The sequence below is a fragment of the Nerophis ophidion genome, linkage group LG09, assembly GCF_033978795.1.
Source record: "Nerophis ophidion isolate RoL-2023_Sa linkage group LG09, RoL_Noph_v1.0, whole genome shotgun sequence".
Classification (NCBI taxonomy): domain Eukaryota; kingdom Metazoa; phylum Chordata; class Actinopteri; order Syngnathiformes; family Syngnathidae; genus Nerophis; species Nerophis ophidion.
In genome coordinates this window covers 8,541,822-8,569,758 of record NC_084619.1, presented here as the reverse complement: position 1 = coordinate 8,569,758, position 27,937 = coordinate 8,541,822, and the positions used below count along the sequence as shown (strand labels likewise).

At 41.5% G+C, this 27,937-nt stretch overlaps 1 protein-coding gene across 1 annotated transcript; it reads left to right on the top strand.

Annotated features, from left to right (window-relative positions):
* Nucleotides 1-439: 439 nt before the first annotated feature.
* On the top strand, nucleotides 440-27,647 carry slc25a28 (solute carrier family 25 member 28). Its single transcript, XM_061910212.1, has 5 exons — nucleotides 440-969; nucleotides 18,805-19,033; nucleotides 19,949-20,000; nucleotides 21,879-21,883; nucleotides 26,377-27,647. Exons 1-5 carry the CDS (start codon nucleotides 628-630, stop codon nucleotides 26,925-26,927), a joined length of 1,179 nt encoding a protein of 392 aa, XP_061766196.1. The 5' UTR covers nucleotides 440-627; the 3' UTR covers nucleotides 26,928-27,647.
* The last annotated feature ends 290 nt before the right edge of the window (nucleotides 27,648-27,937 follow it).

The following is a 27,937-nucleotide window of genomic DNA, read 5'->3' as shown; positions in this document are numbered from 1 at the left end:
TTAAATTACAAGGCGGGCCAAATTTGGCCCGCGGGCCTGAGTTTGACACCCATGATATATTGTATTGGTTTTTAAAATAAATGGCCCCCGCTCGATATCCATTGCTTTCCTCCTCTCCAAGGTTTCTCATAGTCATCATTGTCACCGACGTCCCACTGGGTGTGAGTTTTCCTTGCCCTTATGTGGGCCTACCGAGGATGTCGTAGTGGTTTGTGCAGCCCTTTGAGACACTAGTGATTTAGGGCTATATAAGTAAACATTGATTGATTGATTGCTTGGATTTTTCAGTGTACGGCCCTCAGTGGAAAAAGTTTGGACACCCCTGTTCCAAGGCCACACGCCATTACGACACACTTTTGATTGACAGGCCTCTCATCCAATAGGAATAGTAGGACTTGCCTCTTGTAGCCAATCAGCTCCGTCTCCGTGCCTGTGGTGTCTCTTCTTGTGTTTCCGGCCCTCCTCGGCCTCGCGTGGCTGCCTGTGGCGGAAAGGAAAGAAGGCGGCTGCGGATGTTTGCAGCGGGAAAATAAGCCACCGAACTATACCGAGGGAATGCGAAGCTCGGCCGCCGAACTCTAAGACATTTGTGCCCGCCCCCCCCCTCCTTACGCCTCCTGGTTTCTCATGGAAGCGGATGGATTTGTGAGGAGGCGTCGGATGACCGCGGAGACTGCAGGCAATGATCCCGGGGTTGCTGGTGCCTCTGCCGGGGCAGAAGTCCGATGGCTGGGGGGTCGCTTCCTGGGAGTGTCGGAGACTATCGTGGGCAGTCTGACCCCGCGGATTGGAGGCGAGACGGAGCTGCAGACCGTTGACTTGGTCCGGAGCGCACAGGAGCAAAGTGATCACTCGGAGCCGGACTACGAGGGCTTGCCGCAGGGAGCTTCCACCAGCACGCACATGTTGGCCGGAGCCGTGGCCGGCATCATGGAGCACTGCCTCATGTTCCCCATCGACTGTGTCAAGGTAGCCTGACTCTTGGCGGCTAAATGGCGTTTTGTTTTTATTCCCCCCCCACCCTCGTTTAAATATGTTAGCTTAGCCTCATTGCTAACCTAAACACGCGTCACAAGGTCAGTTAGCTCGCATGCTAATCTGTGTTTACCCGTTAACCACCGTTAGCTTGTTGCTAACCTTTTCAAACAAGTCGCCTACTTTTTATTTTTGGTGGAAGTCAAATATTTCGCCTGTTTTGCAACCATTGTCCACGCACGTTTGCCTGGAGTTAAAGAGTTAATGAAAAGTTGAGTCAACAGTTGGCCTTCTTAATAGAGGCATGAGACTCACCCACGTTATTTCATTTCGTTGCATTCATATAGAAAAAGTAGGGCTGGGCAAGGATTAACAATTTTAATCGAAGTTAATCGCACTATTTCTCAGATTAATCGCGATTAACTGCATTGTATATGCAAAGCCCGATAATGAATTCAAAAGTAGTGTGTAGTGCATCTTTATTGGAATATTCTCCCACATGAACAAAAGCGCCAAAACATTTGTTGTGCAAACACAATTTAAATCAGTCCTTGTTAAACAGTAGCAGTTATATAGCATATTTTATGAAAATCAAGTCGAACACATTTCCAGTGAGGGTTGGACTCCGCCAAGGTTGCCCTTTGTCACCGATTCTGTTCATAATTTTTATGGACAGAATTTCTAGGCGCAGTCAAGGCATTGAGGGGTTCCGGTTTGGTGGCCGCGGGATTAGGTCTCTGCTTTTTGCAGACGATCTGGTCCTGTTGGCTTCATCTGGCCGGGATCTTCAGCTCTCACTGGATCGGTTCGCAGCCGAGTGTGAAGCGGCTGGAGTGAGAATCAGCACCTCCAAATCTGAGTCCATGGTTCTCTCCCGGAAAAGGGTGGAGTGCCATCTCCGGGTTGGGGAGGAGACCCTGCCCCAAGTGGAGGAGTTCAAGTACCTAGGAGTCTTGTTCACGAGTGGGGGAAGAGTGGATTGTGAGATCGACAGGCGGATCGGTGCGGCGTCTTCAGTAATGCGGACGTTGTACCGATCCGTTGTGGTGAAGAAGGAGCTGAGCCGGAAGGCAAAGCTCTCAATTTACCGGTCGATCTTTGTTCCCATCCTCACCTGTGGTCATGAGCTTTGGGTAATGACCGAAAGGATAAGATCACGGGTACAAGCGGCCGAAATGAGTTTCCTCCGCCGTGTGGCGGGGCTTTCCCTTAGAGATAGGGTGAGAAGCTCTGCCATCCGGGAGGAACTCAAAGTAAAGACGCTGCTCCTCCACATCGAGAGGAGCCAGATGAGGTGGTTCGGGCATCTGGTCAGGATGCCACCCGAACGCCTCCCCAGGGAGGTGTTTAGGGCACGTCCAACCGGTAGGAGGCCACGGGGAAGACCCAGGACACGTTGGGAAGACTATGTCTCCCGGCTGGCCTGGGAACGCCTCAGGATACCCCGGGAAGAGCTAGACAAAGTGGCTGGGGCGAGGGAAGTCTGGGCTTCCCTGCATAGGCTGCTGCCCCCGCAACCCGACCTCGGATAAGTGGAAGAAGATGGATGGATGGATGGATGAAAATCAACTCAAAAAATGTATATACAAACATATAAGCTTATTGCCACTGCCAGGGTATTTAAGTTATCCTGTTTGTTATGGGAAATAAATATAATCTACATACAAATCTCTGAGCCACAATCATAACATCTGAACAGGCAAGTTCTGAGGTAACAGCAGAAACATTTTTTTTATCAAGGTCTTATGTTTAAAAAACCTATATTATAGGGAGTCGGCTGTTTTAGGGAATTTTTGATCAAATTATCCGTAGTAGCAATATTAATAATGTTGTGTTTATTCTGCGTAGTGCACTTAAAATAATTATGACCATATCTAGGAATTGATATGATGGGAATTTTCCGATTGTTTGCTTGGTGCTTTGATAAACTGAACGCATATACATGGTACTATTTGTGATGTTATGAGCCAGGGGAAAAAAGAACTACCCTACCCAGCATGCAACAGGAGTGACGAGCATGCGCGGTAGCCCGGTATAGGTTGTGTCGCCATGACGGCATCTTGTATGTTGTGATATGCACGCTCTGAAAGCAAAACGTTAAGAACTCAGCCAACACTCCTCGTCTGCATTATTCATAAATAGACAGACAACACATATACTCCGCTGCTTCACAGGCCGCTGGATGTAGCCGGCAAAGTATTCCCATGCTAGCTAGCCGGTCTAGCAAGTACGCGTCATTCAGTCCAAAACGGCCCGATCTATCCACATTCAGAATTGTCTGGCGGTCGTAAGTGATCCCGGAGTGACCACGCTGTAAGCCAGCCATGAAATTTGCAGAATTGTCCGGTATTTTTGCCAAATGTTCCATCTTTACCAAGAGCCCCTCGACGCCGAAGTACATCCGGGAGATGCCATCTTGTTAAGAAAAGGCGTTAACAAAATAAAAGCATGTAAACAACATACGCAAATGTGCGATAAAATAATTGTCGGCGTTAATAGATTGATGAGTTCACGCGTAATTAACGCATTAATTTGCCCACCCCTAATAAAAAGCAATAAAAAATAATCATTAGGTACCACTGATAGTCACACACACGCTAAGTGTGGTGGAATTAACCTCTGCATTTGACCTATCCCCTTGTTCACACCCTGGGAAGTGAGTAGAGCAGTGAGCAGCAGCATTGGCTGGGCCCGAGAATTATTTTTGGTGATTTGACCCCCAATTCCAACCCTGGGTGCTGAGTGCCAAGCAGGGAGGTAATGGGTAATATAGCGTTGTCTTTTAAAGGCCTACTGAAACCCACTACTACCGACCACGCAGTCTGATAGTTTATATATCAATGATGAAATCTTAACATTGCAACACATGCCAATACGGCCGGTTTAGTGTACTAAATTGCAATTTTAAATTTTGCGCGAAGTAACTCTGCGATTAGGTGGCGACTTGTCCAGGTTTTACGCCGCCTTTCGCCCGATTGTAGCTGAGATAGGCGCCAGCGACCCCAAAAAGGGAATACGTGGTAGAAAATGGATGGATGGATGCAACTTCGCGCAAAGTATTCTGTTGAAAACATCGCTGTATGTTGACGCGTGCGCATGACATCACAGATTGTAGCGGACAATTTGATCCAGCACCGATCACAGCTATAAGTGGTCTGCTTTAACCGCATAATTACACAGTATTCTGGACATCTGTGTGGCTGAATCTTTTGCAGTTTGTTCAATGAATTATAGAGATGTCAAAGAAGAAAGATGTAGGTGGGAAGCGGTGAATTGCTGCCTTTAGCAACACAAACACAGCCGGTGTTTCCTTGTTTACATTCGGCTCTTACCGTAGACGTGAGCGGAGAGTTTGCGTCATTCCTCCTGCAGCTGTGGACTCTTGTCGGATGCTTACTCCGTGGAGGGGGAAAAAAATCTCAGCCCGGCTGCCTTGCCTTGTCGAGAAACATGGCTTCCCTCGGAGACACTGGCGGTCACCACACTCCTCCGACTTTCAGGTACGACTATATAATCTCACTAAAACACTAGTAACACAATAAGGAGATACGGGATTTAGACACATTTACTAGGATAATTCTGGGAAGTCCCTTATCTTTCTATTGTGTTGCTAGTGTTTTAGTGAGATTAAATAGTACTTGATAGTCGGAGGGGTGTGTCCACGGGTGTGTTGACGCCAGTCTCTGAGGGAAGTCACGGCAGCTGCATGGACGGCGCAAGCTCAGCTGATCTCCGGTAAGAGACGACTTATTACCACAATTTTCCCACCGAAAACTGCCGGTTGACATGTATTCGGGATCCATGTTCGCTTGTCAAGCGCAAAGTGTGGTGGACTTAACCTCTGTATTTGACCCATCCCCTTTTTCACCCCGTGGGAAGTGAGGGGAGCAGTGAGCAGTAGTGGTGGCCGGGCCTGAGAACCATATTTGGTGGTTTAACCCCCAACTCCAACCCTTGATGCTGAGTGCCAAGCAGGGAGGTAATGGGTAATATAGGGTTGTCTTTTAAAGGCCTACTGAAATTACATTTTCTTATTTAAACGGGGATAGCAGGTCCATTCTATGTGTCATACTTGATCATTTCGCGATATTGCCATATTTTTGCTGAAAGGATTTAGTAGAGAACATCGACGATAAAGTTTGCAAATTTTAATCGCTAATAAAAAAGCCTTGCCTGTACCGGAAGTAGCAGACGATGTGCGCGTGACGTCACAGGTTGTGGAGCTCCTCACATCCTCACATTGTTTACAATCATAACCACAGGCAGCGGGAGCGATTCAGACCGAGAAAGCGACGTTTTCCCCATTAATCTGAGCAAGGATGAAAGATTCGTGGATGAGGATAGTGAGAGTGAAGGACTAGACAAAAAAAAAGGCGAGGTCAGTGGGAGCGATTCAGATGATATTAGACACATTTACTAGGATAATTCTGGAAAATCCCTTATCTGTTTATTGTGTTACTAGTGTTTTAGTGAAATTACATGGTACCTGAAAGTCGGAGAGGTGTGGCCCCGGGTGTGGTGACCGCCAGTGTCTCTGGTGGGAGGAGGTAAGAGAGTCCGCAGCTGCAGGAGGACACAAGCTCTGATCATGGTTACGGTAAGAGCCGACTTATTACCACAATTTTCTCACCGAAACCTGCCAGTTGACATGTGGTCGGGAACCATGTTCGCTTGACCGCTCTGCTCCATAGTAAAGCTTCACCTTCGGGAATGTAAACAAGGAAACACCGGCTGTGTTTGTGTTGCTAAAGGCAGCTGCAATACAACATTTCCCACCAACATCTTTCTTCTTTGACTTCTCCATTATTAATTGAACAAATTGCAAAAGATTCGGCAACACAGATGTCCAGAATACTGTGTAATTATGCGATTAAAGCAGACTACTTATAGCTGTGATCGGGCTGGAAAAAAATTAGTTTGGAAAGTTTTGGATCTCTACACTTTGGCCAGCATTTGTAAAAGTTTGCGTTTTTAAAGACAAAAGTATGCGTCTGCGTGTGGACAAGAGGCCTAAACGCTAAGTATGTGTTTATTAGGTATCTGTGTTTGTGTGGACATGGCCTTAATAAGTCATGACCTGATGAGCATAAGGTCGGTCAGGTGCTTGTGATCACTGCGGGTGCTAAAATGGCACCAATTAAGTGCATACAGCTGTCCATGTCACACTGAAAAGCAAAACACGCCCACACTTTATCCATGTCTTGACCACCTGTAGTCTCAACGACCTGCAAGGTCTTCAGCACACATCCAAGGCACAGACTAGGCTGGTCTGTGAGCAAACACCAAAGGCACAGAGTAGGGATATAACAACTAGGCTGGGCGACATGGCTGAAAACTGTATCATGAAATACGTCTTTTACATTTGTCGATAGGTCGGGGTAGGGCTGGGTGATATGGCCTTTTTTTTAATATCTCGATATTTTTAGGCCATATCACAATACACGATATATATCTCAATATTTTGCCTTAGCCTTGAATGAACACTTGATGCATTCTTGTTCATACTGCATTAATATGTGCTCATTTTAAACTTTCATGCAGAGAGGGAAATCACAACTAAGTCAATTGACCAAAACTATTTATTAAACTGTTATTAAGCAGTGGCACAAACATTCATGTCATTTCAAAACAGAACGTGCAAGATTGTCAGAGACATTTTAAAACAAGCTATGAGTGCACTTTTGTGCATGATGTAACCAAGATGACATATCAAAAAAACACTAAATTAAAGTGCACTTTTTGTACAGAACGCCACTACAGTAGTTTAAAACAAATAAAGTGCACTTTTGTACATGATGTCACACAATATATTTCAATAACTGTCAAATAGAAATGAGCTGCATAATGCGAAATCAAAACGCTATGTGGCAGGTTACTGTGGACGTTATCTACTTAAGTTGTTGACTTATTTTTCATACGGTGTTGATGTGGAAATGGTTGCCTCGGCATTCTGTTGGTGTGGCACCGAATGGAGATGTTGACATGCGGAGTACGCACTCTTCATTCTCTAGTAAGTGACTTTTCAAATGATGCTACATATTAGCAGTAATGCTACTTTTTTTAGCAACGCTTTTGCCCCACAGTTGACAAATTACGGTTGTCTGTTCGACATATTCCCAGTTGAAGCCAAACCACCGCCATTGATTGATTGATTGATTGATTGATACTTTTATTAGTAGATTGCACAGTACAGTAAATATTCCGTACAATTGACCACTAAATGGTAACACCCGAATACGTTTTTCAACTTGTTTAAGTCGGGGTCCACGTTAATCAATTCATGGCCAGACGATGGACCCCCTGCTGTTTTTCTTGGGAATGAATTCTTCCTTCATTTGTTACCAGATTCGCACATTCTTTCTCTCGTATTACCACTCCCACCACAGCTAACGTTACCCATGCTGCTACCTCTCGTATATGTATGTGATATATGTAAGAAGGTGTGATTGTTGTCTGTGAGAAGGAGAGACAACAAAGAGTGGGAAGTAGTGTAATGCCAGCAAAGCAACTAAAAGCAACTGCTTGAGAACTTATACTCAAATATCACGATATAGTCATTTTATATCACACAGAGACAAACCCGCGATATATCGAGTATATCGATATATCACCTAACCCTAGGTCTGGGCGATATGGACGAAAAAGTATATCGCGATATATTTTTGCGGAAACTCGATATTCGATTTAGATCTCGATATATTTTTCGGTGAAAATATACATATAAAGATATAAATTCACTCACTAGGGCCAATTTTTTAGTGTTGCCAATCAACCTATCCCCAGGTGCTTGTCTTTGAAGGTGGGAGGAAGCCGGAGTATCTGGAGGAAACCGATTTTGGTGTCCAGTTTTTGAAATCTAAAACACTGACGCACTGTTCCTCTTTTACGGAGAATTATTTCGCTGTCTGAAGCACTCATTTTTACTTTCTTTTCTCACTCCATGCAGAGAATCAACAGTGAGACAGCAACATGGCGCAACCAAACATGATTGTTGATACTGTTAAGGGATTGGGTGTGTAGCATGTCACTCCCATTGCTCACAGTCAAGTGCCTTTGTACATGCGATAAACCATGTTCATTCTTTTTTGGTTTCCTCCAACCGCCCCCAAAAATATATATATATCGAACATATTTTTTAAAATATCGATTACATATACATTGCAATATATATTGATATAATTTTTTGGGCCCAGTCCAGATGTAATTATAAACGGTATAATGATAACCCAGGGTAAAACTTTGCCACGGTCAGTATTACCGTTTTTAAATCAAAATTACCGTAAAACCCTGATTGATAACACTTTGATAAACTGACGAACCAGTGGCATTGCTCATTTACTGGAGAAGCAAGCAAGCCCCAGCTAGCTTATATGCTAACACGAGTCAGAGATCTGCCGCTTTCTCCATTAAAAATGACATTCCCCTTTTCAAACTTGTATAAACACATTACTGTCTGAGCAACAAATATATTTATTGTGCACATTAAGCCTAAAGGCTGATCTCTTATAACACAGAGATCAAACAATACTCCAAGGAATATGACAACATAAAGTGAATTTCCGTGATGTAAACCGAACGTAACACATCCAACAATTTACAAATGAAAACAGAAGATAATAAACACATTTAAACATTCAAATAAAAATAACATGGCTCTTAAATGGGAACTGCGCTCTCTTTTGGAATTTTGGCTTATATTTCACAATCATTGTGTAATACCTGTTTTTTTGGGGGGGGGTTTTCAGTATGAGGTGGCTAACAGTGTAGTTGCATCAGCTGCATTATTATGCCCATAAAGACCTCTAAAAACATCCAAAAACTGCCAAAAGTACTCCATTTGCAGCTTTTTACTTGAATATTAACCAAGTATTAACTATATTATTATAAGCGCTAACGTAGACTAACTTTTTAGCGGCGTCTTGTCACAGCAAGCTATTATTGACATTCTGACTTTCTGCATTGCCTCTGAGTTGATGAAAGTTTATTATAGATTATAAATTGTACCTCTTAACTTGATAGTGGAAGATTGTGGCCATAAAACGAGAAGTTGGTTAATTTTAACGTTGAATTTATACCCAAAGATGGCGAAAAAGACAGGAAAAGCGTTTGTGGCACATTTTTATTACTTGTGTGAGGATTATGAACATCCTATTAGTGGGCGGCATCCCATTGAGAGCAGATATTGTACAGTAAACGCTCGTTTAAATATATTCGTAGTTTGTATATCTTGTTTAGCTCTTGGCAATACTACTGAATGGATGTGTATTCTGGGACAAAAATGGCTTGGCTGCAGGCACACAATGAGTGGATTAAAAGTTTGTAAACAGAAGGTTTGTTCACCGAAGCACATTTTTGTTCGGTCTGTGGTTTTTATCAATCAATCAATCAATGTTTACTTATATAGCCCTAAATCACTAGTGTCTCAAAGGGCTGCACAAACCACTACGACATCCTCGGTAGGCCCACATAAGGGCAAGGAGAACTCACACCCAGTGGGACATCGGTGACAATAATGACCCAGTGGGACGTTGGTGACAATGATGACTATGAGAACATGATACTGTGATACTGATGATACTGATGACTATGAGAACATATGAGAACATGATACTGTGAAAGATCGATCCATAATGGATCCAACACAGTCGCGAGAGTCCAGTCCAAAGCGGATCCAACACAGCAGCGAGAGTCCCGTTCACAGCGGAGCCAGCAGGAAACCATCCCAAGCGGAGGCGGATCAGCAGCGCAGAGATGTCCCCAGCCGATACACAGGCGAGCAGTACATGGCCACCGGATCGGACCGGACTCCCTCCACAAAGGAGAGTGGGACATAGAAGAAAAAGAAAAGAAACGGCAGATCAACTGGTCTAAAAGGGAGTCTATTTAAAGGCTAGAGTATACAAATGAGTTTTAAGGTGAGACTTAAATGCTTCTACTGAGGTAGCATCTCGAACTGTTACCGGGAGGGCATTCCAGAGTACTGGAGCCCGAAATGAAAAAGCTCTACAGCCCGCAGACTTTGTTGGGCTTTGGGAATCACTAATAAGCCGGAGTCCTTGAACGCAGATTTCTTGCCGGGACATATGGTACTTACATCGACAATTTTGTACAATGAAGGGTTTGTAAATATTGGTTTCACTGTAGCTTGTATTTCAAGATCGTTTTGTCATGGTTAGAGAATACAAAAGACCTCTTTACTCTTTATGAAAGAACCCCCCACCTACTACGTCAACTGAAATATCGTTTTCAGTTTTTTTTTTTTTAACTATTTAATTGACTGTTCAATACTTCTTGTCATCATTAAGATTAAATGTAATTTACCTGAGCAACCTACTTTAGAAAAGGGTGGTACATTTTGACGTCCAGAAGTTTCTGGCTATTGTCTCAGAGGAAACAAGAAACCGCTTTCAGTAAAAAGTTCACAGCCTTATTGCCTCTACTTCATTGCTTGTAGTGGCCAATACAACCAAATTTACCATCAATATGTGGAGAATATGTTCTTCTGCAGGAAATATATATAGCTTGTGTGGGTATAACATTTACAGTGACTGGATACTTGCCAACATAACAGGATCCTATTTGTCAAGACTTTGTTCTGCTGTTGGAGTATTGTGAGGCTTCCAAAATGAGTGTCGATAACATTTGTGTGCACAGAGCCTGCAGTTGTAATTGTAGCATGTAGTTATTTATATAGCAGAGTTTCCAGGGCAAAAACTTTCTAAAGAAAGAATATTTGTTTGTCTTTATTTCTCGGTCAATCTTTCACCAGCCATTTCAGGAAATAAAATAGATCCATTTTGCTATCCTGAGTTGTCAGCAGAGCCCTCTGGTATTTTGTCAGCATTGGTGAAAGCCTCAAAGAGCCTGTTTTGTACTTGTTTATTAACCTTTTGGATTTCACCTACTTTGCCTGGTAGCTGTAGCTATCAATTTTAATAGCTCCCAGGCAAGTTTGTTAACTTGGCTTTCTACTTGAATCCTACTTGAATCATTTGCTTTGTTTTCCATTTCAGATACATGGCAGTTCTATTCATCTTGAACACGTGTCAGGGTTTTTCCTGCCTCTTCGGTTGTTTGAAACGTACTGTTTGATGGGGATGTTTTCCGTCTTTAGGAACTTAGCTTTCTGAACTTTGACCTTTTCTTTCCATTATGGTCTGATCGGACCCATGGTTAAATGGAAAACTTTTCTGCCCCTAGGATATTTTCAACCTATCGTGTGGTTTTGTTTTTCTTCCGCATAGCCTTGTTTTTGAAGAATCTTGTGTTGTTTGTCTACTTTTTGAAAAGTCAGAATATCCACAAAGTTGTATTCTTCAGGAACTTTGTTCTTGAAGTACTTATTTACGTAGTTCGTCTTCCATTGAGTGAGTGTTGACTTTGGCGACGGTCAGTTCACTTGTATCTGATGTGTGTTAATGGTCAAAGTTCTTGTTTTGTTTGTTAGTTTTCTTGACCTCTCATGCACTTTCAAGTGACCAATTATTAGACTCTTCAAGTGAAAGTTTAGCATTTTGTGTGCTTGTAGACTTTCTCTTTTTCTTTTTTGAACAGAGAAAGTAATGATGATCTCTAATTCAATCCATGTTTTTGCAAAGCTATGTGTAACTGTGCTCCTTATCATCGTGACATCTTTGAGCCAAATCACAAGCACTTTGCCACAAAAGCCCTCTTGTTTTTGTTATTAAGTCGATCATCACCGCACAGGGCGCCTGGGGTTTCAGAATACACCGTATTATCTTTTACGATTGTTTTCAAGAAGTTGATTGGTTGTTAAACCATTTGTGCTTGGGTCATATTTGAAATGTTGACAATTTTGAAGTATATTAAGTGTGATCAGAATCTTCTAAATATGTTGAATCTGCTAGTATTATCCAAATTTTGAATGAGTTAAGACTTTTCTTGGATTGTTTCCGTTTACAGGCGCTAGACTCAATGACTCATGGCGCACCACGCAACTATGCATGGTGCGCATTGTTGCCTTCACTTGCGCCATGTCCGTAAGTAAGCACGTCTAGAACATTGGGCAATCTTATTTCTCCACCCAGCCCGTCTGTTTTTTTCACGGTAACCGAAGTATTCCCAAACAGCCGATTTAGTCTGTTTGAACATTGGTAAGTGTTTAGTAGACCTTGGACCATCGTCCTCCACAATACAGCCTGTAGTTCTGTGACTAGGGGGAAACGGTCCTTCTATAGCTGCTGCAGCCACACGTGAACTGAAGGATTTCTTTTTTACTTTCACTTATAGTGTCCAGACGGTATTGAAGAACATTTTAGCGGTTTTGAAACAGTCCCTTTCTCATGACACCTAAAATCGGTAACCGGCACATAGCTACTGGTGGCATAAGAGTATTTTACTGCATTCTTGTCTAATCAAGGACTATTGTGGCAACTTTGCACTAGGCAAACTTGTTATTTGTTCTATTAGGGAGCTCTTTGCCCTTAATTATAGCACATAGTGTCATGAGGACATTTTTACTCTTTGTCCAAGTAAAGAGAATAATGTTTCTTTATTGGTATTTAGGGATTATGCCACTGCTAGTTTCCTCTGTAATTTCTACTTTGTTTTTTTTAATGTATTTACTACAGGTATGTTTCACCAAAAAAGGTGTGATTTGAGGTCATCATTTGAATTAAAACTAATCTGTTTCTGGTCCCTCGTTTTGATTACAGTTCCCAATGTTTCTCGATTCCGATTCTTTTAAGAGGCTGGGTCAAAGATGTACTGTTTTCCTGGGGCTATTTTCAAGCAGTAGATAAATATAATCTTCGACCCAACTCTCTCCTTTGAGGCACACATTAAAAGCGTTACTAAAACGGCCTTCTTTCATCTCCGTAATATCGCTAAAATTCGCTCCATTCTGTCCACTAAAGACGCTGAGATCATTATCCATGCGTTTGTTACGTCTCGCCTCGACTACTGTAACGTATTATTTTCGGGTCTCCCCATGTCTAGCATTAAAAGATTACAGTTGGTACAAAATGCGGCTGCTAGACTTTTGACAAGAACAAGAAAGTTTGATCACATTACGCCTGTACTGGCTCACCTGCACTGGCTTCCTGTGCACTTAAGATGTGACTTTAAGGTTTTACTACTTACGTATAAAATACTACACGGTCTAGCTCCAGCCTATCTTGCCGATTGTATTGTAGCATATGTCCCGGCAAGAAATCTGCGTTCAAAGGACTCCGGCTTATTAGTGATTCCCAAAGCCCAAAAAAAGTCTGCGGGCTATATAGCGTTTTCCGTTCGGGCTCCAGTACTCTGGAATGCCCTCCCGGTAACAGTTCGCGATGCCACCTCAGTAGAAGCATTTAAGTCTCACCTTAAAACTCATTTGTATACACTAGCCTTTAAATAGACTCCTTTTTAGACCAGTTGATCTGCCGTTTCTTTTCTTTTTCTTCTATGTCCCACTCTCCCTTGTGGAGGGGGTCCGGTCCGATCCGGTGGCCATGTACTGCTCGCCTGTGTATCGGCTGGGGACATCTCTGCGCTGCTGATCCGCCTCCGCTTGGGATGGTTTCCTACTGGCTCCGCTGTGAACGGGACTCTCGCTGCTGTGTTGGATCCGCTTTGGACTGGACACTCGCGACTGTGTTGGGTCCATTATGGATTGAACTTTCACAGTATCATGTTAGACCCGCTCGACATCCATTGCTTTCCTCCTCTCTAAGGTTCTCATAGTCATCATTGTCACCGACGTCCCACTGGGTCATTATTGTCACCGATGTCCCACTGGGTGTGAGTTTTCCTTGCCCTTATGTGGGCCTACCGAGGATGTCGTGGTGGTCTGTGCAGCCCTTTGAGACACTAGTGATTTAGGGCTATATAAGTAAACATTGATTGATTTGTCCTTTTGAACTTGACTATAAATGTTATGAAGTTTCTTTCCACAGGTGTACACTTTCGTAAGAGTTTAACTTTATCTTTGAAAACCTCATTATTTTTTCTGTACATCTTGATGTTCATGTGTTAGAGAGAGAAGTTTCAATCTGGGTTTCATGCTGCTGATTCTGATCACCTATGATCAGAGTACATGTATAAACTATACATTTATATATTCATTGAGTGAGTGCTATAGACAGTGTAACAATATCAGCACAATATTTAAACTTCTCTCCTATTTCCTTTAATTACATACATTTTTTTATCACAACCACGTCAATGGCACACAATATAACAAAAGCAAAAAATATATTACTTATTGAAATTATTTTAGTTTTGCCCTCAAACTCCTCTTATGTCCAGGGAATGATTCCCTGAGTTTGTAAACATTAAGTAAACAACAAAAGTATTATTTTGAGCAAATTAAAATATCAATCTTATCACCATGGTATCAATTATACTTGGTATCAACGCTGTCGATTTATGGATTGAGCAGTCTTCTCTCTTCGTGTATGCTTGAGTGGTCGCTAAACGGCAACAGAACACCACAACAATTGTTATAGTATCTGCTCTCTAACTCTTATCTACTTTTTAATTATAGTTAATATCTAGTTACTTTTTGCTATAACAGGTCAGTTTCAGTTTATTTGGAACATGCATACGATACAATGTAATGCGTCACATAATTTCCAATTGTTTCATTACAGCACATCCGAAAAATGGGTAGGAAGAGGCTGAGTTTATTTAATCCTACCTCTTTTCACACCATAGCAATTTTATCTGTGTTCCTTGTTCTCTGTAACAGAACAGTTAATAAATAAATAATACACCATAGTAAGTAAACAAATATTAAATACATTAATCCATCTTTTAAAAAGGGGATAGAAAGAGAAAAAAAGGAAGACGGGGAAATTGTGGGCAAGAGAGGGGGATAAGACAGAGGGACAACAACAACAAACACAACAATAACAACAACAATAGAGCAACATCAGCAAATAAGATAAGTACGAATATGATTGTAAAAGTGATAGCAAAGAACCAGTTAGTGAAATAAATAAATAAATAATATAGAAATGACAATGAGTATTATTACACTACAAATGGAGCAATAGAAATACCACTATTGATAATGAATAATACCAATAATTTACCTCTATTATCAACAACACAGTTGTTCAAATGCAACAATACATATATGTAATGATAACTACAGATACAAAGGAAAGCAGAACAATGGAGGGGAAGAAAGAGAAGCCAGCTATATTAACCTTGTAGATTGTTATAGTAGTCATAGGTTAAGCTTTGTCTGTGTGCCATGTGTTACCCAGTTTACCCTAGGGTAACAACATTAATTTATGTTTTGATGAAACGTGATTATATGCATGAGTGTATGCATGTATATGTACTTGTAATGTACAGTATGTATATATATGTATGTTTGTACAGTGAATGTATACGTACAGTATGGATTCAAGATGTTCATCATAATAATTGTTCTGTGTACTTTGTGAACACTTGTAGTTTGAAGTGTCCCTTAAACTAGGCTGACCATACGTCCTCTTTTCCCCGGACATGTCCTCTTTTGCGGCGTTGTCCGGCGTGTCCGGGCGGGTTTTTTTAAAATGCGTCAAACGTCCGGCATTTTGAATTAGGGTTGCGTGTATTTGTTGGCTGAGTTCTTAACGTTTACTTTTAGAGCGTGCATATCACAACATACAAGATGCCGTCATGGCGACACACCACCACCCCCCCCCCCCCCCCCCCCCCCCTTTACCAGACTACCGGGCATGTTTGTCACTCCTGTTGCATGCTGGGTAGTGTAGTCCTTTTATTCCCTGGCTCATAACATCACACTAGCTGAAAATATTGTAGCGGCTGGCTACGGGGTGTTAGCCAATGTCTTTGGTTGGGCGGCGGGACTTCCGGGGAAGTTAGGGAAGTGACGCTATTAACAGGAAGTGTTGGTTCGAGTTTTGGCGGGAAAAGGAAATAGACTTCTTAGTAAACACTAAGGTGAGTGTAAGACTCCAGAGATTAAAGTGTTAAATATAAAATGTATGTAGGCCCTGGCACACCATTATTATCATTTCATGACCCAAGCAAAACACTTTTTACACTTTTATACTGAAATAAATACACCTACAACTTATTAAATAAAAACATAGGCAAAACTACCAGCAGCGGTAAAGTTCAGATCCATGAAGGAAAGAAGAAAGTGAATGAATGTTTATAACTGAATACATTTAAATATGTATACACATTTGTTTTATTTTTTTTTAAATGAATTAAGTAACATTTATGACAACCTTTTTCTAAAACACGATATAGAATGTGAGATACAACAGGATAATGAATACGTTTATCATTTGTTTTCAAAACGCTTACAAAAAAGTGGGACCCCAAAAATTTACATTTTTATGACTTGATGGGGTCCCTGGGACCTCATTTTAGAAATCCCTTGCGCCAACACAGCCGTCAACAGAGGAGAAAAAATGCTTTATATAAATAAATATATTATTTATAAAGCAAGTTCGAGTATCATTGGCAAATTTTCACCTACTCCCGGCCTTGGCACGCATATGTGTCCTCTTTTTGGGATTTCAGAATATGGTCAGCCTACCTTAAACTAAATCATATTGGTGCTTTGTCTGATTTCTTTGGTTAATCCATTCCGTAATTTAAGTCCACATACGGATATGCTAAAGGTTTTAAGTGTTGTACGAGCATACAAATGTTTTCAATTAGATTTTCCTGACACGCTTTCACCAAACTTCCTTAACTTCACCAAGCGCTTATGTCTTCTGTTGTTTCAAGCTAGTTTGGCGGCTAGCTTAGCTATTAGCATGCCTGCTCCTGCTTGCTCTTCCGTTGTGTGTAACATGTTTAGCCTCGTGTTAAAGGCCTACTGAAATTAAATGTTCTTATTCAAACAGGGATAGCAGGTCCATTCTATGTGTCAAACTTGATCATTTCGCGATATTGCCATATTTTTGCTGAAGTTATTTAGTAGACAACATCCAGGATAAAGTTAGCAACTTTCGGTGTTAAGAGAAAAGCCCTGCCTGTACCGGAAGTCGCAGACGATGACGTCACACGTGTGGGGGCTCCTCACATATTTACATTGTTTATAATGGGAGCCTCCAACAAAAAGAGCTATTCGGACCGAGAAAACAACAATTTCCCCATTAATTTGAGCGAGGATGGAAGATTCGTGTTTGAGGATATTGATAGCGACGGACTAGAAAAAAAAAGTTTCAAAATAAACAAACGTGATTGCATTGGGACGGATTCCGATGTTTTTAGACACATTTACTAGGATAATTCTGGGAAATCCCTTATCTTTCTATTGTGTTGCTAGTGTTTTAGTGAGTTAAATAGTACCCGATAGTCGAAGGTGTACGTCCACGGGTGTCTTGACGCGCAGTCTCGGGGGAGTCGACGGCAGCTACGGACGGGGCTAGCTCAGCTTTTCTCCGGTAAGAAGCAACTTTTTAACCACAGTTTTCTCACCGAAACCTGCTGGTTGACATTCCGTCGTGTTTCATGTTCGCTTGACCGCGCTCTGATCCATAGTAAAATTTCACCTGTAGGAATTTTAAACAAGGAATCACCGTGTGTTTGTGTGGCTAAAGGCTAAAGCTTCCCAACTCCATCTTGCTACTCTGACTTCTCCAATATTAATTGAACAAATTGCAAACCACCTCCAAAGACATGCACCTGGGGATAGGTTGATTGGCAACACTAAATTGGCCCTAGTGTGTGAATGTGAGTGTGAATGTTGTCTGTCTATCTGTTTGCCCTGTGATGAGGTGGCGAATTGTCCAGGGTGTACCCCGCCTTCCGCCCGATTGTAGCTGAGATAGGCGCCAGCGCCCCCCGCGACCCCGAAAGGGAATAAGCGGCAGAAAATGGATGGATGGAAATTGCAAAAGATTCAGCAACACAGTTCTCCAAAATACTGTGTAATTATGCCGTTAAAGCAGACGACTTTTAGCTGTGTGTGTGTGCAGCGCTCATACTTCCTAAAAACCCATGGCGTCTTGCGTACACGTCATTGTTACACAACGTTTTCAAGACGAAACTCCCAGGAAATTTAAAATGACAATTTAATAAACTGAAAAGGCCGTATTGGCATGTGTTGCAATGTTAATATTTCATCATTGATATATAAACTTATCAGACTGCGTGGTGGGTAGTAGTGGCTTTCAGTAGGCCTTTAAGAAAAACATAAAAATTAGATTTTATTTTCCGAATGGAGGGACAATTAGCTGCTAGCCAGCTTTATGGCAGCTACCGTACATCTTTCTGTCAGCAGACTGAGCATCGAAAATAGGAATGGACATTTAAAAATTTGGATGGTTTTGGAAGAATCGAAATATAAGTCAGGCTTCACGGTGGCAGAGGGGTTAGTGCGTCTGCCTCACAATACGAAGGTCCTGCAGTCCTGGGTTCAAATCCCGGCTCGGGATCTTTCTGTGTGGAGTTTGCATGTTCTCCCCGTGAATGCGTGGGTTCCCTCCGGGTACTCCGGCTTCCTCCCACTTCCAAAGACATGCACCTGGGGATAGGTTGATTGGCAACACTAAATTGGCCCTAGTGTGTGAGTGTGAATGTTGTCTGTCTATCTGTGTTGGCCCTGCGATGAGGTGGCGACTTGTCCAGGGTGTACCCCGCCTTCCGCCCGATTGTAGCTGAGATAGGCGCCAGCCCCCCCCCCCCCGCGACCCCGAAAGGGAATAAGCGGTAGAAAATGGATGGATGGATGGATGAAATATAAGTCTTGGTTGCCATAAATGGCCGATGCCAAACCCCATACTTGTTGCTATATAGTGCCTTCTATTCAACACTGCATAATTTAAAACCTTAAGTTCTCTTTAAATGCTGTGTCAATGTTTACCTTTTTCCCCTTTTAATCGTTTGTTTTCCCTACCTCCCCAGACAAGAATGCAGAGCCTCCAGCCTGACCCCGCCGCCCGCTACAGGAACGTGATGGACGCCCTCCGTCGAATCGTGGCCACGGAGGGAGTTTGGCGGCCGATGAGAGGGCTGAACGTGACCGCTATCGGCGCGGGTCCTGCCCATGCCCTCTATTTTGCCAGCTATGAGAAACTCAAAAAGACTCTGAGTGACGCGATCCACCCCGGGGCTAACAGTCATTTGGCTAATGGTACCATAAAACCTCCCATTTACACAAACAGGCAGTGATGTTTGATGACACAAACTTGTATTTTAACCACAACAGTTTTATCTGTTTTTATTCCCATAGCAACGCCAGTGTAGATCAATTCTATTAAGTCAGTGATTCACCCCCAACATAATAGTGTCCTTACAAAATGTGTCCTTATGTCATGTTCTCCATACTCTCTTCCCTCTTTCCAGTGTAATGGGAGGCTGGGTAAGTTGTCTTTCTCCCATACAAACAGCTCTTCCTGTTTTATCCTGCTTTAAAAAAAAAAAAGAAAGAACACTTTAGTCCACTAGGTGTCTCTCTTTGCTAAGGTTTGGCCTCCTGAACCCAATCAGGACCAACATGCAAAATAACATCCATGTTTAATTCCTAGCCTCTGCAGATGTCAAATAGCAAATACATCACATTGATATATTTTTCTGTTTCTACAGCACCTTGCAAAAGTATTCCCCCTGCCTTGGCTTTTTACCTATTTTGTTACATTACAACATGTTTTTTAGTCTACTTGGTCTGTGAGTTTAGGTGGGTTCTTTTCCCCTTGAAGATTATGGATTTGATGGTTCTCTGTGGGATCATCAAATTAGTTTTTCTTTATAACCCAACTTTTAAATAATTGTGTGGCGTCTGGAGATAAAATATTGCACCAGAACATTTTAAAGGGCTTCATATCAAAGAAGGTGAAGCCTTTATATATATTTTTTCTCATTTCACATCACCAACCTAGGTTTTTTGGTCCAGATCAATCACATACTACGTAGATTAAAAAAAAAAAACATTTTAAATGATTAAACGAAATAGTTAAAAAGCCAAAGAGGTTAAAGACTTTTGCAAAGCACTGTACTTCTTTCTCATTTATCTTAGCTAACTTTAATTTGTGAGTGGTGCTTATTGCAGGGACAGCTGGATGTGTGGCCACCCTGCTTCATGATGCAGCCATGAACAGAAGGTATAGAATCTTCCATTTATATTTTATTATTGTTTTTGTATGAATGGAATATGGCCAGAGTTCTCACCTGCTTAAATATACTGGACATGATCGCTAATCATGAGTTAAACTTGGGAGCAAGATGACCAAGAATCTATGTTACGATATTAATTGCGGTCTCCTGCGATAATAATATATGTCACAATATATTATTTAGTATATAAATATTACAAAGTGTCATTGCAGCTTGTATTATTCGGGCCAAACAATTAATCTACTTGCTGTTTTATGGTTAATATTCTCTGTTGAAACATAGTTCTATTTTTAAATACAATTCTGTTGTGTGCTTTAAACTAGTTTAGTCGATAATACAAACGTGGGTGTTGATCCAATACCCAGTAGTTACAGGGGCAGTATTGGTCCAACCAATGCTAATACTTTGAATGTTCAAGATGACTGAATGATTAGATTGTTGATGACAATTATAATCAGATATAAACACAGGATGGTGGTGTTACAATATCAATTCAATATTTCAATTATGTCTGACAATTGGCTCAGATTTAAATCCTTTGGATTTTGCCCTTAAAGGCCTCCTTTGTCCAAGGACTGATTTCCTGATTTTTAAATATTTATATTATTAAAAGCTGTATTTTTAGCCAAGTTCACACCATTTATATTGTATACCGTATACCAGTGGTTCTCAACCTTTTTTCAGTGATGTACCCCCTGTGAACATTTTTTTAATTCAAGTACCCCCTAATCAGATCAAAGCATTTTTGGTTGAAAAAAAGAGATCAAGAAGTAAAATACAGCACTATGTCATCAGTTTCTGATTTATTAAATTGTAAAACTGTGAAAAATATTGCTAATTTGTAGTGGTCTTTCTTGAACTATTTGGAAAAATAAATAAATAACAAAAAACTTGTTGAAAAATAAACAGGTGATTCAGCTATAAATAAAGATTTTTACACATAGAAGTAATCATCAACTTAAAGTGTCCTCTTTGGGGATTGTAATAGAGATCCTTCTGGATTCATGAACTTAATTCTAAACATTTCTTCACAAAAAAAAAGAAATCTTTAACATCAATATTTATGGAACATGTCCACAAAATATCTAGCTGTCAACACTGAATATTGCATTTATTTTCAAAGTTTATGATTCATATTTTGTGGAAGTATTATTCAATAAATATATTTATAAAGGATTTTGGAATTGTTGCTATTTTTAGAATATCTAAAAAAAATCTCACGTACCCCTTGGCATACCTTCAAGAACCCCCAGGGGTACGCGTACCCCCATTTGAGAACCACTGCCGTATACTATATACTAACTTCAGAGCGTTGGAACTTTACTTGAAAATGGAACAGTTTTGTGATGGTCAGAGTTTGATTCTGATATTGATCAATTCTTTATTTGCTATATATAGTTAAAGCTTCCACTGCATTTCACACTCTTGGCATTCTCTCGATGAGCTTCAACCTGAAATGGTTTTCACTTCACAGGTGTGCTTGAAGCTCATCGAGAGAATGCCAAGAGTGTGAAATGCAGTGGAAGCTTTAACTATATATAGCAAAAAAAAAAAAGATCAATATCAATCAATCAATCAATCAATGTTTACTTATATAGCCCTAAATCACTAGTGTCTCAAAGGGCTGCACAAACCACTACGACATCCTCGGTAGGACCACATAAGGGCAAGGAAAACTCACACCCAGTGGGACATCGGTGACAATAATAACCCAGTGGGACGTCGGTGACGATGACTATGAGAACCTTGGAGAGGAGGAAAGCAATGGATGTCGAGCGGGTCTAACATGATACTGTGAAAGTTCAATCTATAATGGATCCAACATAGTCGCGAGAGTCCAGTCCAAAGCGGATCCAACACAGCAGCGAGAGTCCCATTCACAGCGGAGCCAGCAGGAAACCATCCCAAGCGGAGGCGGATCAGCAGCGCAGAGATGTCCCCAGCCGATACGCAGGCAAGCAGTACATGGCCACCGGATCGGACCGGACCCCCTCCACAAGGGAGAGTGGGACATAGGAGAAAAAGAAAAGAAACGGCAGATCAACTGGTCTAAAAAGGGATCAAACTCTTACAATCACAAAAAAAACGTTCCATTTTCAAGTAAAGTTCCAACGCTCTGAAGTTGGGTTGCGCGATATAGTATACGGTAAACTATATAAATGGTAGGAACTTAGCTAAAAATACAGCTTTTAATAATATAAATATTTTTAAAAATCAGGAAATAAGTCCTTGGACAGAGGAGGCCTTTAAGGGCAAAATCTTTGCCCTTGAAGGCACCTTTGCTCTGATTACTGCAAAGTAATCAGAGCAAAGGGTGGCTATTTTGAAGAAACTTGAAATATAAAACGTGTTTTCAGTTATTTCAAATTTTTTTTGTTAAGTACATAACTCCACATGTTTTCATTGATAGTTTTGGTGCCTTCAGTGACAATCTACAATGTAATTAGTCATGAAAATAAAAAAAACACTTTGAATGAGGACAAGGTGTGTCCAACCGTTTGGCGTGCGTGTGTGTGTGTGTGTGTGTGTGTGTGTGTGTGTGTGTGTGTGTGTGTGTGTGTGTGTGTATATGTATATATATATATATATATATATATATATATATATATATATATATATATATATATATATATATATACATATATATGTTTTTTGAAAGCATGTACACTTAAAGGCCTACTGAAAACCACTACTACCGACCACGCAGTCTGATAGTTTATATATCAATGATGAAATATTAACATTGCAACACATGCCAATACGGCCTTTTTAGTTTACTAAATTGCAATTTTAAATTTCCCGCGAAATTTCCTGTTGAAAACGTTGCGGAATGATGACGCGTGCGTATGACGTCTCGGGTTGTAGCAGACATTTTTTTCCAGCCCAATCCCAGCTGTAAGTAGTCTGCTTTAATCGCATAATTACACACTATTCTGGACTTCCGTGTTGCTGAATCTTTTGCAATTTGTTCAATTAATAATGGAGACGTCAAAGTAGAAAGATGTAGGTGGGAAGTGCTGTATTGTGGCTGCCTTTAGCCACACAAACACAGCCGGTGTTTCCTTGTTTAAAATTCCCGAAGGTGAAGCTTTACTATGGATCAGAGCGGTCAAGCGAACATGGTTCCCGACCACATGTCAACGGGCAGGTTTCGGTGAGAAAATTGTGATAATAAGTCGGCTCTTACCGTAGTTATGAACGGAGCTTGCGTCCTCCTGCAGCTGCTGCGGACTATTCCCTCCTCCCGCTGGAGACACTGGCGGTCACCACACCCCTCCGACTTTCATGTACCATATAATCTCACTAAAACACTAGTAACACAATAAGCAGATAAGGGATTTTCCAGACTTATCCTAGTAAATGTGTTTAATAACATCTGAATCGCTCCCACTGTCCTCGCCTTTTTTTTTCTAGTCCTTCACTCTCAATATCCTCATCCACAAATCTTTCATCCTCGCTCAAATTAATGGGGAAATTGTCGCTTTCTCGGTCCGAATCGCTCTAGGGGCGGCATAGCTCGGTTGGTAGAGCAGCCGTGCCAGCAACTTGAGGGTTGCAGGTTCGATCCCCGCTTCCGCCATCCTAGTCACTGCCGTTGTGTCCTTGGGCAAGACACTTTACCCACCTGCTCCCAGTGCCACCCACACTGGTTTAAATGTAACTTAGATATTGGGTTTCACTATGTAAAGCGCTTTGAGTCACAAGAGAAAAAGCGCTATATAAATATAATTCACTTCACTTCTAGCTGCTTGTGGCTATGATTGTAAACAATGTGAGGATGTGAGGAGCCCTCACACCGGTGATGTCACGCGCACATCGTCTGCTACTTCTGGTACAGGCAAGGCTTTTTTATTAGCGACCAAAAGTTGCGAACTTTATCATCGATGTTCTCTATTAAATCCTTTCAGCAGAAATATGGCAATATCGCGAAATGATCAAGTATGACACAGAATGGACCTGCTATCCCCGCTTAAATAAGAAAATCTCATTTCAGTAGGCCTTTAATGTTCATATGTTACTCTAACATTGTTGCAATCAAAATCAAATTTTCTAAGAAGAAGAAGGAAAACTTCTTCTTTTATATTAGCATTTAAAATTGAGTCCTTTTTTTTGGGTTTCCCCCATATTTGCTTCCAACCTCAGTACTTCTCAGCTACTCACCATTATTGCCTTGTATGCAGTTCCAACCCAAGCTATTTTAATTCATAGCACTGATACTACTGAGTCAATAACAGCTCACCTTCAAACTGAGCAATGATATCACAAAAAGGGACACATGTAATGCCCGTTTTGGGCCCTAGGGTTGCACAAGAGTCAATATAACCGCAGCTCCCCATTGCGGTTATATTGTATATATGTATTCTCATGCATGATCATGGTTCTCATGCATTATCGTGATTCTCCTTAATAATTATGGTACTTCTCATGTATTCTTATGGTTTCCATGCATTCTTTTGAATGATCATGTACTCATTTGTTGTCATGCACTATTATGGTTGCTACGCGTTGTCATGTTTCTCATATGTTGTCACGGCTATCATGAACTGTCATTAATTATCATGGTTTCCTCTGCGTTCATATTAATTATCCTGGTTCTCATGAACTGTCATTAAATATCATGGTTCTATAGTGTTCATATTAATTATTATGGTTCTCATATGTTGTCATGGTTCTCATGAACTGTCATTAGATATCATCATGTTTCTTATGTGTTCATATTATCATAGTTCTCATATATTGTCTGGGTCCTCATGAGCTGTCATTATCATGGTTCTTCAGCGTTCATATTAATTATGATGGTTCTCATGAACTGTCATTAAATATCATGGTTATTATGTGTTCATATTAATTATCATGGTTCTCATATGTTGTCATGGTTCTCATGAGGTGTCATTAATTATCATTGTTCTTCAGCGTTCATATTAATGATCATGGATCTCATGCATTATCGTGATTCTCCTTAATAATCATGGTACTTCTCATATATTCTTATGGTTTCCATGCATTCTTTTGAATGATCATGTACTCATTTGTTGTCATGCACTATTATGGTTGCTACGCGTTGTCATGGTTCTCATATGTTGTCACGGTTATCATGAACCGTCATTAATTATCATGGTTTCCTCTGCGTTCATATTAATTATCCTGGTTCTCATGAACTGTCATTAAATATCATGGTTCTTATGTGTTCAAATTAATTATCATCGGTCTCATGAACAGTCATTAAATATCATGGTTCTTATGTGTTCATATTAATTATTATGGTTCTCATGAACTGTCATTAGATATCATGGTTCTTATGTGTTCATATTAATTATCATGGTTCTCATATGTTGTCATGGTTCTCATGAACTGTCATTAGATATCATCATGTTTCTTATGTGTTCATATTATCATAGTTCTCATATGTTGTCTGGGTCCTCATGAGCTGTCATTAATTATCATGGTTCTTCAGCGTTCATATTAATTATGATGGTTCTCATGAACTGTCATTAAATATCATGGTTATTATGTGTTCATATTAATTATCATGGTTCTCATATGTTGTCATGGTTCTCATGAGGTGTCATTAATTATCATTGTTCTTCAGCGTTCATATCAATGATCATGGATCTCATGTCTTCTCATAGTTCCCCATGGAACCCTCACGGCCACCATGACATTTGTATACTCTAGCCTTTAAATAGACTCCCTTTTTAGACCAGTTGATCTGCCGTTTCATTTCTTTTTCTTCTATGTCCCACTCTCCCTTGTGGAGGGGGTCCGGTCCGATCCGGTGGCCATGTACTGCTTGCCTGTGTATCGGCTGGGGACATCTCTGCGATGCTGATCCGCCTCCGCTTGGGATGGTTTCCTGCTGGCTCCGCTGTGAACGGGACTCTCGCTGCTGTGTTGGATCCGCTTTGGACTGGACTCTCGCGACTGTGTTGGATCCATTGTGGATTGAACTTTCACAGTATCATGTTAGACCCGCTCGACATCCATTGCTTTCCTCCTCTCTAAGGTTCTCATAGTCATCATTGTCACCGACGTCCCACTGGGTGTGAGTTTTCCTTGCCCTTATGTGGGCCTACCGAGGATGTCGTGGTGGTTTGTGCAGCCCTTTGAGACACTAGTGATTTAGGGCTATATAAGTAAACATTGATTGATTGATTGATCTTGGTATTTCCTCGTCTTGAGTCGCTATTTAAACGCCAGCTCTATGCAAGCTGTACACTGACTGCTCTAAAGTATATCAAACTGATATTTGCGTTACTTTTGTTGAATGCTACGTTGTATTATTATGCCACTTACTGTATTTTTCCCTTTTTTTCCGCTCCGTTAAACCCTGGATATCCTGGCATCCACCGTGCATCCTCCCAGTTGTGAAGCAACGCATGCAGATGTATAATTCTCCCTACCGCGGCGTGTTGGACTGTATACGCGCCGTGTGGCAGAAAGAGGGCGCCGCCGCGTTCTACCGCAGCTACACCACCCAGCTCACCATGAACGTGCCCTTCCAAGCGCTCCACTTCATGACATACGAGTACCTGCAGGAGCTGCTCAACCCCCACAGACACTACAACCCCTCCTCCCACATGCTGTCAGGGGCCTTGGCCGGGGCCCTGGCCGCCGCCGCCACCACGCCCCTGGATGTGTGCAAGACCCTGCTCAACACCCAGGAGTCGCTGGCCCTCAGCTCCCTGTCGGCCAAGCAAGGAGCCCACAGACAAATCACAGGCTTAGCCCACGCCTTCCGGACGGTGTACAGGCTGGGCGGCCTGCGGGGCTACTTCAAGGGAGCGCAGGCCAGGGTCATCTACCAGATGCCCTCCACAGCCATCAGCTGGTCCGTCTACGAGTTCTTCAAGTACGGACTCACCAAGCACCAGCATGACAAGCGGAGAGCGCAGCAGATGGAGGCGGAGACGTAGGAGAATCACACCAAAATCCATCTCTACTGTCCCATCGAGCATAGCAGAGAAAGTTATTGTCGGGAAAAATGTTGCGTTGCTTCCCAGCATTGGATTCACCAACAGGGGGCAGTAGCGTTATTTTTGTAACTTGTTCTTTTTTTTTTCTTTTTTTTTTACCCAAGCAATTCAGAGGCCGAACCAATTATAGTACGGAAATGATTGGCATCCTGCAAACAGTCTTTAAAATACTGATGAAGAAATGAGCGATTATCAGGAATTAAGCACTGCAAATTGTTTAATATATAAAGTGATATGAAACTAGGGATCAAGTGATGGATCTGATTAATCCGAAGCCTATATTTAATTTATTTTGCCCTTTTTTTTATATTAGCATTTAAAATTGAATCCTTTTTTTTTTTGGTTTCCCCCATATTTGCTTCCAACCTCAGTACTTCTCAGCTACTCACCATTATTGCCTTGTATGCAGTTCCAACCCAAGCTATCTTAATTCATAGCACTGATACTACTGAGTCAATAACAGCGCTTGGCTTGTAGGAAATGAATAATGCCCCCTAAAAGTCTGCATCTTAGGTCAGCTTTATAAGCTATCGATGTTGAACCCATGCTGAGTGAATGGAAGCTGTTCTTACTGATGGATGTCTGGTTCCCACTCTCAATTGCACTCATCAAGTGAATAATAAATTATGAGCAACGGACAGTGCTCATAAATCACCAAAACCATGTTTTTTTTGTCGCATGCATTGTAAAAAAACAACCCTAATTGTGACCAACACACAAGCCGTCAGTTCAGGTTGTTTGGAAGCCGGGCGAGTTGGTCGGTGAGTTAAGGTCCGAATATTTGTTTGGTCTTTAGTGCAGGTGCAGCTTTCAGCTCTGACCCCCTCAGAGACTGAGAATACAAATGGAACCAGCAGGTCTACAAACATGACAAGAAGGCTGTAGACCTGGGTAAACGATCCATGAGAAAGTGTGTCGGAAATTCAAGGAAACAAAAGTGAGGACTATTA